Raw genomic sequence first — 12,106 nt, forward strand, 5'->3', positions numbered from 1 at the left:
AAAAATTAGAAAAGTATAAAAAGAAATATTAAATCATCCATAAGCCCACCACCAAAAGAGAACCATTGCTATATGTCCTAGGTATCTGCATTTTTATAAATGTCATTGTAATATACCGACACATGTATATAGTGTCATATTTTAGATACACTTGTGTATCCTCTTTCTACTAATTTAATATTCCCATTTTTCCATATTGTTAAAATGATTTATAAACATTTTAATGGATGTTCCATGATTTATTTAATAATTATCCTTCCCCTGTAATTAGACTTTTTTGTTCCAGTTTTTTACTGTTATAGAAATACTGTGAACTTTTTTTTTTTTTTTGAGATGGAGTTTCGCTCTTGTTGCCCAGGCTGGAATGCAATGGCATGATCTTAGCTCACCACAACCTCCACCTCCCAGGTTCAAGCGATTCTCCTGCCTCAGTCTCCTGAGTAGCTAGGATTACAGGCATGTGCCACCATGCCTGGCTAGTTTTATATTTTTAGTAGAGATGGAGTTTCTCCGTGTTGGTCAGGCTGGTCTCAAACTCCTGACCTCAGGTGATCCGCCTGCCTCGGCCTCCCAAAGTGTTTGGATTACAGACGTGAGCCACGGCACCCAGCTTTTTTTTTTTTTTTTTTTTGAAACAGGATCTCATTCTGTTGTCCAGGCTGGAGTGCAGTGGAGTAATCATGGCTCACTGCAACCTTGAACTCCTAGACTAAAGCAATTCTTCCACCTCAGCCTCCTGAGTAGCTAGAACTACGGGCACCTGTGACCATGCTCAGCTAAGTTTTGTATTTTTTTGTAAAGATGGGGTCTCACTATATTGCCCAGGCTGGTCTCAAACTCCTAGACTCAAGCAATCCTCCTGCCTTGGCCTCCCAAAGTGCTGGTATGACAGGCATGAGCCACCATGCTCAGCCCTGAACATTTTTGATTATGCTTTTTTCTGTTTGTTTTTTTTTTTAATTTGTTCCCTACTTAGATTGCAATTCTGTGAGTTGTGCACACAAAAAGTGGGTATCTTCACTTGCTATGATGCTTTATTGTTCCCAGAGTTCCTTCATCTACATTATTTCATTGAATGAGTAAAAGGGAGTGGGGGTGTCAGGACCAGGAGGAGGATGAGGATAGAGGAGACAAGGTGCTGTGGGCAGGCAGAAAAGGAGGCTGTTGTGCAGTGGAGCTGATGGGAGGGGCTTCCTGGGTGGAGGCTGAGCCTTGCCTTTGAAAGACAAGCAGGATGTATCGGGTGGCCCACACAACAGCATGGCACACGTGGGACCTGGAGAGTTGAGTAGCCAAGGGGTTGTAGAGAGATCAGACTGGCCAAAGCCAAACCCTATGTCTGGGGAAACAATGGCCAAAAAGATTATGGACTACAGAGTTGAGACTGAGCCCATAAGCAGTGCAGAGCCAGCAGATGTCTTTGAGCTTGAGGTTGTCTTAAGTACACGATGTTTCAAGATTAGCTCAGCACCAGGATGGGAGGTCAGAGAGAAGCTGAAAGTGGGTAAGACCAATGCCAATAGAATAGATGCGAGGGAATTGCCTTAAACATCTGAAGGGGCCTTATAGACAGTAGTTTCTGCATGGCTAGGGCTGGCCAGCCATCATCAGGCATGTGGTGGTAATTGCAGGACAGTCAGAAACTTTACCCCATAAATTGTATTTACCCTGCAGTTTGACCTGTGGGATTGGCAGCAAGACTGAGTTTTGTTTTTTGGTTTTTTTGAGATGGAGTCTCTCTCTGTTGCCCAGGCTGGAGTGCAGTGGCGCGATCTCGGCTCACTGCAAACTCCACCTCTGGGTTCAAGCAATTCTCTCATCTCAGCCTCCTGAGTAGCTGGGATTACAGGCATGTGCCACCACGCCCAGCTAATTTTTGTATTTTTAGTAGAGACGAGGTTTCACTATGTTGGCCAGGCTGGTCTTGAACTCCCAACTTCAAGTGATCCACCTGCCTCGGCCTCCGAAAGTGCTGGGATTACAGGCGTGAGCCACCATGCCTGGCCGAGACTGTTTTTGAGAGCATGTCAGATTTGTTTCTTTTTAATAATTGATCTGTAAGATTTTATTGATTAATGTACCTTCACATTTCATATCCTCCTTAATGGGAAATGCTTATTCAGAAATTACTCTCCTGGGAAGCAGGCTTCAAGCGGGCCAATGAGTCCAGTTTTGAGGTTCCTCCGGCTGCGTTTCACTCACAGTGCCTGAGTGCCGGCCCCAGTAAGGCCCCTTCCTCCTTCCTCAGACATCTGTTTCTATGTCCCAGGGATCACATGGCCATTCTCCTTCTCTGCCTGAGGGAGAGAGTGAAGCAAGCCTTTCAGAAGCCTGTGACTTGTCAGATTGTTAGCCCAGGCCAGGGTGAGGGTTCTGTAGCAATGGCAGGATTTTCTTTTCTTTTTTCTTTTTTTTTTCTTTTCATAAAGACACAGTCTTGTTATGTTATACAAGCTGATCTCAAACTCCCAGGCTGAAGTGATCCTCTTGCCTCAGCCTCCCAAAATGCTGGGATTACAGGAAAGAGCCACTGTGCCTGGCCAGTGGCTCACTCATTTAATACCCAGCATCCACCATCTGCCCCTACTCTGCGGCTTCTGCCATCTGGAACTTTACCCCCAAGAGTCTGGGAGGAATGTGGAATTATACCCCGCTCACTCATCTGATAATTTAAACCCTGGGGGTATATGAGGATCAAGCGTGTGTCCATGGTCTGATACCTGAACTTCATCTGCAGCCTCCTCTCCTGGGACTGCCTGACTTACACTTTACTCACCGACAACTTCAAGTTGCTGGTGATTGCTGCATTGACTCACCTCTGTGCCTTACCTTTTGCCATCCCCTCTACCCAGAACACCCTCTCCTTTTTCTTGGGCAGGTGTTGCTCACTGCTTCAGACTCAGCCCAGGCATCACCTCCTGGGCTGGACTAGGTGTCCCTGTGTGTTCCCGTCACATCTGCTGTGTGTCTATCTCTGTCCTTGCATCCCTGTATTGTACCGAACTCTTCTGACTTCTTGTCCGTTTCCCCCAGTAGACTGTAAGATCCTCAAGGGACAGTGTCTTCTTCCTCGGTGTACTGCCAGCAGTCGGCACAGGGCCCAACACCCAGCAGACCCAGTACATGCCCAGGAACTGCCATGCATAAGATCCTTGCTCTGCAGCTAGACAGGACACTGTGGGGCCAAGACCTTACTCGACATAAAGCCTCAGCCTGCCTCCAGTCATTGGATTTGGAGGCTCTTTGTCGGGTGCCTAGAAGTGATTATATCTTTTTGTCTTAAGTATTTTGTCTGATACGAATATTACTTCTTTTTGGTTAATATTGGCCTGGCACATCTCTTTCTATGTCTTTATTTCCAACTTTTCTGGATAATTTTGTTTTGTTTCTTTTAGTCAGCATCTAGCTGGGTCTTTTAAAATCCTATCTGGTTTGCTGTTTTATAATCTACTCACATGTACTGTGGTTAATGACATGTTAATATTTTGCCTTATTTCTGCCATCTTGTGTTTTTATTTTATATTTATTGTCCTTTTTGCTTCTTTTTTCCTCCTTTCCTTGCCTTGTATCAGATTGACAGCATTTTCTATTTTTCCTTCTTTAGTCTTCTGATCTGAATTGTATTTCTATTATTTTAGTCATTACTCTTAAATCAACATACATACTAACTGTAATTTTTTCTAATAAAATTTAAAAGTTTTTTACATAAAGTCCCCAAAAAGGCAAGGATCATATTATTTTTTACCCACTGAACAACCCATTTCACCCATCTTCCTTATTATTGGTGTCTAGATTTTCATGTTTTAAAATGATTTAAACTGGCCAGATGTGGTGGCTCATGCCTGTAATCCCAGCACTTTGGGAGGCCGAGGCAGGCGGATCACCTGAGGTCAGGAGTTCGAGACCAGCTTGGCCAACATGGGGAAATCCCATCTCTACTAAGAATACGAAAATTAGCCAGGTGTGGTGGCACATGCCTGTAATCCCAGCTACTCAGGAGGCTGAGACAGGAGACTCACTGGAACCGGAAGGCTGAGGTTGCAGTGAGCCAAGATTGCGCCACTGCACTCTAGCCTGGGCGACAGAGCAAGACTGTGTCTCAAAAAAAAAAAAAAAAAAGATTTAAACCAATTTTTCATATTCAACTGTTAATTAAATTGACCAACATATTGTTTGAGTTCCTGTGCCTACCATTGTTTCTTTTTTCTGTTTACTTTTTTCTTTGCAAAGCACATCCTTCAGTGGTTCTTTCAGTGAAGGCAGTGCCACCTTACCTAGAACTCCTGTTTGTATATGTTTGTATTAGATGTGCATTTATTTGATTGTTTCAAGAAAATGAAACGACCTGTTAAAACCATCAAGTTAAGTCATAACACATAACATAACGGGATTTAGTGGTGTAACTGAACTAAAAGTCTGACAAATTGATGGCTGATTCAGCCCTGACTGACGAGACCCCTCATCAGTAAGGGATCTTCTTCTGCTTCCTGCCTACATGGGCTAAGAGATTATTACCAATAGTAGATGGGCAGATGCTAGGGGTAGTAATATCCACATGAGTAGTAATACTGCTCAGTTCCTGGACGTTCTAGATGCCTCTGCCAACCAGATTTTATTCTAGGAAGGAACTGGAGATCCTTGGGTCCCAAGAGAATGGGCCAAGAGTGTCCTGGCTTGAGCCCTAACTCCATGTTGGATGCTCTAACCGTATAAATTGAGCCTCATTTATTCCTGTAGGTAATGTACCTCTGTAAGCCTTAATTTCTTCATCTGTAAAACTGGAGATAATATTGCCAACCAACTGGAGATGCATTGCCACACTTGCAGGGTCAGTGTGGAATGCATCAGCAAGGCAGATAGAGTTCCTGGCACAGTGCCCCATACACAGAAGACATTTATGGACGGTAGTGGCTATTACATTCCTTGGCACTTGGGAGACACTCATTGAATATTTATAGAGTGGATGCAGAAGCCTACCATAAAAGGCTTCATTGAGTAGATAGGCCTTAAAGGATAGGTGAGATCTGGGCAGACATTGATAAGGAAGGAAGACAAGCAGCCACTCCCTATGGGAGGAACAGGGTGGGCAGAAGAAGAGAATCAGAGGCTTGCCCAGTGCTGCCCTGCTCAGGCAAGTGAAGGAATCAGTCTGGAACAAACTGGGGGAAGGGCTGCAGGAAGGGCAGAAAGGGTAGAAAGGGGAGTCAGGGTGAGCATGTATGGGGACTTCTGAGTCTGCCTCGCCAGATGGCTGTTTTGCCAGGCCAGCTTGCTCTGCCTGATACTTGCCCTTGGTTCCCTCTTTTTTTTTCCCTCCCTTTCTTTCTTTATTTTTCCTTTTGAGATGGGGTCTTGCTCTGTTGCCCAGACTGGAGTGCAGTGGTGCAATCATGGCTCACTGCAGCCTCAACCTCCCAAGCTCAAGCAGTCCTCCTGCTTCAGGCTCCCAAGTAGCTAGGACTACAGGCTTGTGCCACCATGCCTGGCTAATTTTTTAATTTTTTGTAGAGATGAAGTCTCACTATGTTGCCCAGGCTGGTGTCAAACTGCTGGTCTCAAGTGATCCTCCCGCCTTGGCCTCCCAAAGTGCTGAGATTACAGGCATGAGCCACCGCGCCCAGCCCAGCCCCTCACTTTGGGTAGGCAGAGGTTTGCCTGTTGTGGCCTGGTGGCCAGGCAAGCTGAAGGCTTAAAAGAGGAAGTCGGAAGAAGATTGGTTTTCAACCAATATCTTATTAAGGAAGTTGAGTCATTCTACTTCTGCTATTTATCCCCTCTGGGCATTCAGAGAAGGACAAGTTTTTACTTCCAGATGAAATAGTCATGAGAGGGATTTGCCTTGGCCCCTTGTAGACATTTTCAAGCTGGCCCTGTAAGACAGATTTTTATTTCCCTTTCGTGTATGGAGAATCAAGGCTCCAAGCATTGCATGAACTAGGTAAGGCTCAAGATACCTTGGCTATATGGTGCTGAAACAGAGAAGTCCCATCTTCTCAGTGATAGCTTTTAGTAGCCTGGTGACAGACAAGGGAATGAACATTCATTTAGCCTCTTCTGTTGGCCAGGCAACCCGATTGGCATTTCATGTACTCGTCTTCATTCGGTCCTCAAAACAGCTCTGAAGGAGCTAAGAGAAGAAACTCAGAGAAGTTAAGTGGCTAGCTCAAGGTTTAGATGTCGGCTTAGGAGGCAGCAGTCTAGGTTCAACCCCACCTCTGCAACCTGCAACTGCATAACTTTTGGTATGCTACTAAACTTCCCTAAGCCATATCTTCATGTCTGAAAATGAGATGACAGTAGGTGCTTTGTAAATATCGACAGTTAGTGTTCTGAATTGGAGTTGTCTGTCCCTCAAAGAATCCTGACAGATGGGCTATATTCTCAGAACTAGAAGGAACCTCAAAAGATTTCCTAGGCCACTGGTTTCCAAACTCTTTTCTTGGAGAACTAGGATTTTGTAGAGGTCTTCGGTGGATGAAGGGACACTGAGCATGTGGAGCTCTTTCAGCCAGGGCAGCGGTTTCAAATGTGAGTTACATGCCAGTTGCATGCATCTGGCTCTTTTAGTTATTGGGAGTTGAGGTATGATTTCATTTGACAAAAATGGTCCCACTGCTCTTCTTAAAAAAAAAAAAATTTGTTAAGGCTAGAACCCATAACTTCTGGTTCCCAGTCTGGAATTTTTACTGTGTTATACTTGCTAAAACAGGGAACTGAAATATGATATGTTCTAAAAAGGTTATCATCTTTGAAGATTAACATTTAAAACATTGCTTTTGTACCTTCCAGTGAATCAAAAATTTGTTTACTGTAAACCCCATTCCTGCCCCAGAATCCTAGGAACAGAAATTTTGCTGTCAAGAGAAAACACCGCTCTCATCACCTCAGAACAGCACTGTCCAATAGAACTTTCTGCAATGCTGGACATGTTCTCTGTCTGCACTGTTGAGTATGGTAGCTAGTGTAACAAGGAAATGATTTTAAAATTTTACCTCATTTTAATTAAATGTAAATAGCCACATGTTGCTAGTGGCTACCATTTTGGACAGTATCGCCTTGACTATAGAGCAGGGGTCAGGTGGCAGTCTCTGGCCCTTTGGCATCAGAATCATCCAGAGAACTTGTCAAAAGTACAGATTCTGGGCCTAATGCCCAGTGACTCTGGTTCAGCAGGCCTAGGAGGAATGCATTTAAAGAACTTATCTCGTTATTCTAATCTGTGGTCAGATTGGAAACTGCTGCATTGGAGAGCTTTTCCTTGGAGTGGAAGAATAGAGCCAGAATCAGGCATTTAGCCCGGTCCTGATCTTCTAGGCAGACTAGAGCAACTTTCTGGGGAATGGCAGATCCTTGGAGAATCTGTTGAAAGCTATGGACCAAGTCTTCCCTGGAAAAATGCAAATTATATTTTTCTGCCTGAATCCATCCTTGAACCTAGATTAAGAACTCCTCATACAGCTATGCCCAGAGGTTGATCTGGTACTGTCCAGATCATTCCTATCCCCCAGGCTTCTCCAGGAGGTCACTGAGGCACCACAGAAGAAAGAACTAACAGTGTCTGTGCATCAGGCCTCAAAGAATATGGAGTGAATTCTGCTCCTTTCCTTTCCTCTTCTGATTTCATGGGCTTATGGGTGAGCCATGTGGGTTTGACTGTTGCCACTGCTCATGTCCTCAACTCTTATGCAGAGTAGAGGGCCCAATGCATTTGGGGCCTGAATGAAACTGAGGAGAGTGTCTAGGCTGAGGAATGAATCAGGAGTTCGACTTGCCTTCAAAGGCAGAGACATAACTGGCTCCCACTTTGTCCTCCCCACACACTGCAGGAGGGAGAAGGGGCAAAGCGGTAGGGCCATGAGCTGAGGTGACAGCCAGAGGCCAAAGTCCAGGGCTGGGAAGGCGCCCTAGCCAGTATCCTGGACTTAATACAGAACCATGATTTTTGTAGACCAGAGTTCAGATAGAATTAGGAAAGGAGGGAGGGAGCAAGTGCGTCTGTATGTGTGTGTGTCTGTGTGTGCATGTGTGTGCGTGCATGTGTGTCTGTGTGGGAGGTGGTGTTTGGGGAGAGCCACTGTCAGGCCAAAGTGTCCCAAGAATAGCCTCCTGAACTTGGAGGCTGTCGGTGAGGGTCTGAGTCATGGTGATGTGGCACAGAAAAGCCAGCCACAGGAGGAGCTTTACAGCTCCCAGGCTGTGATTTGTGCCCCTGGGAGGTGAGGGTCAGCCTGTTTTCCCCATGTCCTTCACAAGTTCAGCTGCCATCTGCTGGGTCAGCTTCTCAACAACCTCCTTGTTGCTGTCTGCCTGCCAGGCTGTTGGATGAGTCATCGGGGAACTGCAAAGGAGGCTCTGAGCGTGGCTGCCTCAGCCTCAGCTTCCACTTCTCTGGGAAGAGGGGAGCCTGGTGTGCTCACAGAGGGGCGCTGGACAGCTGCCTACCTAACACCAATATGAAAGGACAACTCTGGGACTCGGGATGCCCTGCACCCCCTCTGGAGGAGTTCTAGCTCAGGATGACCTATCCAGAACCGTCCATTGGGCCATGCCAGGCGGAGACAGGCTATCAGAGCCCCCACACAGCCAGATCTCTAATAGCCATGTGCCCTCAGAGCAGCAACTGCACTGCCTGGCCTCATTTTTCTCATTCATCAGGCAGGACTCTCTCTTCCTCCTCAGCATTCAGGATCATCCTGTCTCCAAAGGTTATGGAAAAGCAATCTTTGTCCTTTGAGTCCCTTGTTCAGCCAGCGTCAGCTGCCTGGTCTGTGGCCCCTGTGCTATACACTGGGGAGGCACTGTGTGCAGGGCCCCACCTCTGCCCTCAGAAGCCTGTTGACCAGGGAGGACCTTAGTGTCCCCTCCTGCATTTGCCCAGGGAGGACCTTAGTGTCCCCTCCTGCATTTGCCCAGGGAGGACCTTAGTGTCCCCTCCTGCATTTGCCTGTAACCCAGGAGCTTGGGGAGTGGGCATCATAGCCTAAAGAACCTAGGGTCTGGATCCTGGCCATGCCCTGTCACACGTGGGTTGGGTGACCTTGGGCAAGTCTCCACTGAATTAGGCCTCAGCTTCTCCAAATAGAAATGAGGAGGTCATGCTCACATCGAGCTCCCTGTGAGCATTCCCTGCTGCTGCTAGGTTTGGAGACTTTTTGGTCTGTTCTTAAGATCTCGTTTCCCCTGGTAAAGAGGCTGAGAATGGTGGGATCAGCTCTGGGCTTAGGTCAGTTTCTTTTTTGGAGGTAGAGTGGGGTGGGGAGGTGTGAGGTGGGATGAAAGTACAGTTACCAGAAGCATAGCCAGACTTGAAGGGCTTTTGCCTAATTGGATGTCAGAACACCCCTTAGACTTTTTTTTTTTTTTTCTTTTAGAGACAGGGTCTTGTTCTGTCACTCAGGCTGGAGAATACAATGGTGCAATCTCAACTCACTGCAGCCTCAACCTCCTGGGCTCAAGCATTCCTCCCACCACAGCCTCTAGAGTAGCTGGGACTACAGGCACATGCCACTACCCCAGCTAATTTTTTGTATTTTTTTGTAGAGACAGGGTTCCACCATGTTGCCCAGGCTGATCTTGAACTCCTGGGCTCAAGTAATCCTCCTGCCTCAGCCTCCCAAAGTGCTGGGATTACAGGCATGGGCCACCGTTCCCAGCCCCTCAGACTTCTTAAGATCCTCGGGTAACAGTGAGGCCACCCATTCGGCCTCCTCAGCATCTGACGTTTGGTACCAAATCTAGGCATCCTTGCAGGAAGCTGGAGCTGCTCCGAGTTCAGAGCTAGAAGACCCTTGAAGACAGAGATGCAAGGAACTAATCAATAGTGAACAACAAACCCCACCACACCCCCCAGCCAAGCTGGCAGAGCCTTTCATAGACATTGAGGTGGCAAGACCGGTGAGGCAGATTCAGAAGGAGGAATGCTTCAACCTAGTACCTCAGCTTCCCACCATCTCATTCAGTCCTCAGGCCTCAGGGCAAAAGGCCAGAGGCCTTAGCATTCAGCTTCAGATGGTGTGCCTGTCTGCCCCAGAAGCAGAGAAGTAATCTAGGGTTCACAGAGTTATCGCAAGGAAGATGATTTCTGCTGGTAGCAGCTTTAAGACAAACCTACCATCAGAGAGCAGTTATTAAAAATCTGTCTGAATTTGGGACCTTCTCAGGCTGTTTCTAAAGCAAGTCATGCCTGAGAGGGGCCCTGCCCTTTAAAAACTCCCAGTCTTTAAAAAGGCTTCCAAATGGTAACAGTCTCAAATCAGTGCTCTTCTCTTTTTTGCCAATTCCAGTCTGCAGGCTGTTTGCACAGATTGTTGGCAACTCTGGGTTGCTCTTCTTTGCAGCTTCCTAGGGCTGGGCAAGACAGAACCCAGAAAGACATGAATTTTTGTGCTTTATTCTTTATTTCTAGAGGTATAGGTTGGTGTTAGGGCCTTTAATATAAATTCTATTCCTGATGTTGCCTGAATGAAAAATGATACCTAGAAGTTTTCAGCCAATGAGTTTGGACATTAGAGGAGGAAGCATGTTAGTTCCTTCTGGAGAGCCACAAACAGACGCATTGGGCAAGGAACCATGTGCTGAGCGCCATTTGCATGCTGAGTTTTAGACTTTGTAGGACACACGCACACACACACATATCTACCTCCTACTAGGGAACAGAATAGAACCTTGCTTCTCTCCACTTGGAGAAAAGTCGCTGTGGATGGTGTGTGTCAACAGGTCCTCTCCAAAGGCTTACGTGGGGTCAGTGAGGCCATGGTTTTGGAGTTTGGGATTCACCACGCTGTCCTGGGGAAGCAAAGTTTGCCATAAAACAACAGAAAAAGATTCAGCCACCATAAAGGCAAGAAAGAGCCAACCCAGACATTTGTGCCACAGCTGTCCTAGAGGGAGTGGGCTGGCGTCCTTGCTGGACACAGTGAAGGAGGCTGTTTATGTTGTGGTACTGGGAGGACCAGGGGCCTGTGCCGTGTGGAACATGTGTAGATGTTGAGAGGTGGACTCTGTTACCATTGAGGATGTTTGGAGGATGAGTATGTGTGGCAGAGGCACACATAAAGAGGCAGAGACCCTTTGCCCCTGCCTTTCTCCCCCAACCCAAGGCTGACCTGTGTTCTCCCAGGTCAGGGATTCTAAGTGACCTGCTCTGTGTTTGGTCTCTCTCAGGGTGAGCACAAGCCTGGGAGATGGCAGTGATGGAAATGGCCTGCCCAGGCGCCCCTGGCTCAGCAGTGGGGCAGCAGAAGGAAATCCCCAAAGCCAAGGAGAAGACACCGCCACTGGGGAAGAAACAGAGCTCCGTCTACAAGCTTGAGGCCGTGGAGAAGCGCCCTGTGTTCTGCGGAAAGTGGGAGATCCTGAATGACGTGATTACCAAGGGCACAGCCAAGGAAGGCTCCGAGGCAGGGCCAGCTGCCATCTCTATCATCGCCCAGGCTGAGTGTAGGGGCCTGGGGTTGTTGTGGGCATGGGGCAGGTGGGTGGGCCTGCAGGTGGGTAGCTGGGCCCAGGGGTTCCCTATGGAGGAGAGATGTCCGTGTCACCGCTAGATAAGATTCTCATGAGACACAACCAGAGGTCTCTGCCGAGAATCATGGAAAGTGGGGTGGTAAAAGTGCACAGATGGTGGATGTGGCAGGGGAGGCTGTGCCCATCATGACTGAAGCAGGGGAAGAGAGGCAACAGATGAGCGCTCGGGACTCTTTGCAGAATCATCAAGCAGGCCATCAACCTTCTGCTGTGACCTTGAGCAGCCCCAGTGTCTGGAGAGGCTCCAGACAGGAAAGGCCAGGTCACCTGGAAAGCCCCGCTGGGGCCTGTAGGGCCTTCACCATCTTCCACCTAGAGGTGGCCCCACCCCCAGGAATGAGCACTGTGCTCTTGAGCCTGCTGGGCCAGTCCTGGAGTGGCAGGCCGCCGCAGGGTGAGGCCTAGTCTGGTCCTTTCTGCTTCTACTCATGATACCTTATGATGTCTAGTAATGGTAGCTTCCCTTGGAGACAGAAACTCCCACGAGGCCTGGGTAGGGCCGGGAGTCCTCTCTCTCCAACGCCTTCCCTCAACCCAGGAGGCTTCTTGGGGTGGAACCTGGAGAGCTGGACAGCCGTGC

General features: G+C 47.7%; 1 protein-coding gene across 2 annotated transcripts in view; it reads left to right on the top strand.

Annotated features, from left to right (window-relative positions):
• The window catches only part of MAP3K14 (mitogen-activated protein kinase kinase kinase 14), a 52,464-nt gene that overhangs the window by 14,869 nt on the left and 25,489 nt on the right, over positions 1-12,106 (top strand). For both annotated transcript variants that reach the window (XM_030799541.1, XM_003270715.4), the window contains exon 2: positions 11,164-11,439. In XM_030799541.1, coding sequence (XP_030655401.1) covers positions 11,184-11,439 — 256 coding nt within the window. In that variant the 5' untranslated portion in view covers positions 11,164-11,183. The remainder of the gene's footprint in view (positions 1-11,163; positions 11,440-12,106) is intronic.

The sequence above is a fragment of the Nomascus leucogenys genome, chromosome 19 (genome assembly GCF_006542625.1).
Source record: "Nomascus leucogenys isolate Asia chromosome 19, Asia_NLE_v1, whole genome shotgun sequence".
In the NCBI taxonomy this organism is placed as follows: Eukaryota; Metazoa; Chordata; class Mammalia; order Primates; family Hylobatidae; genus Nomascus; species Nomascus leucogenys.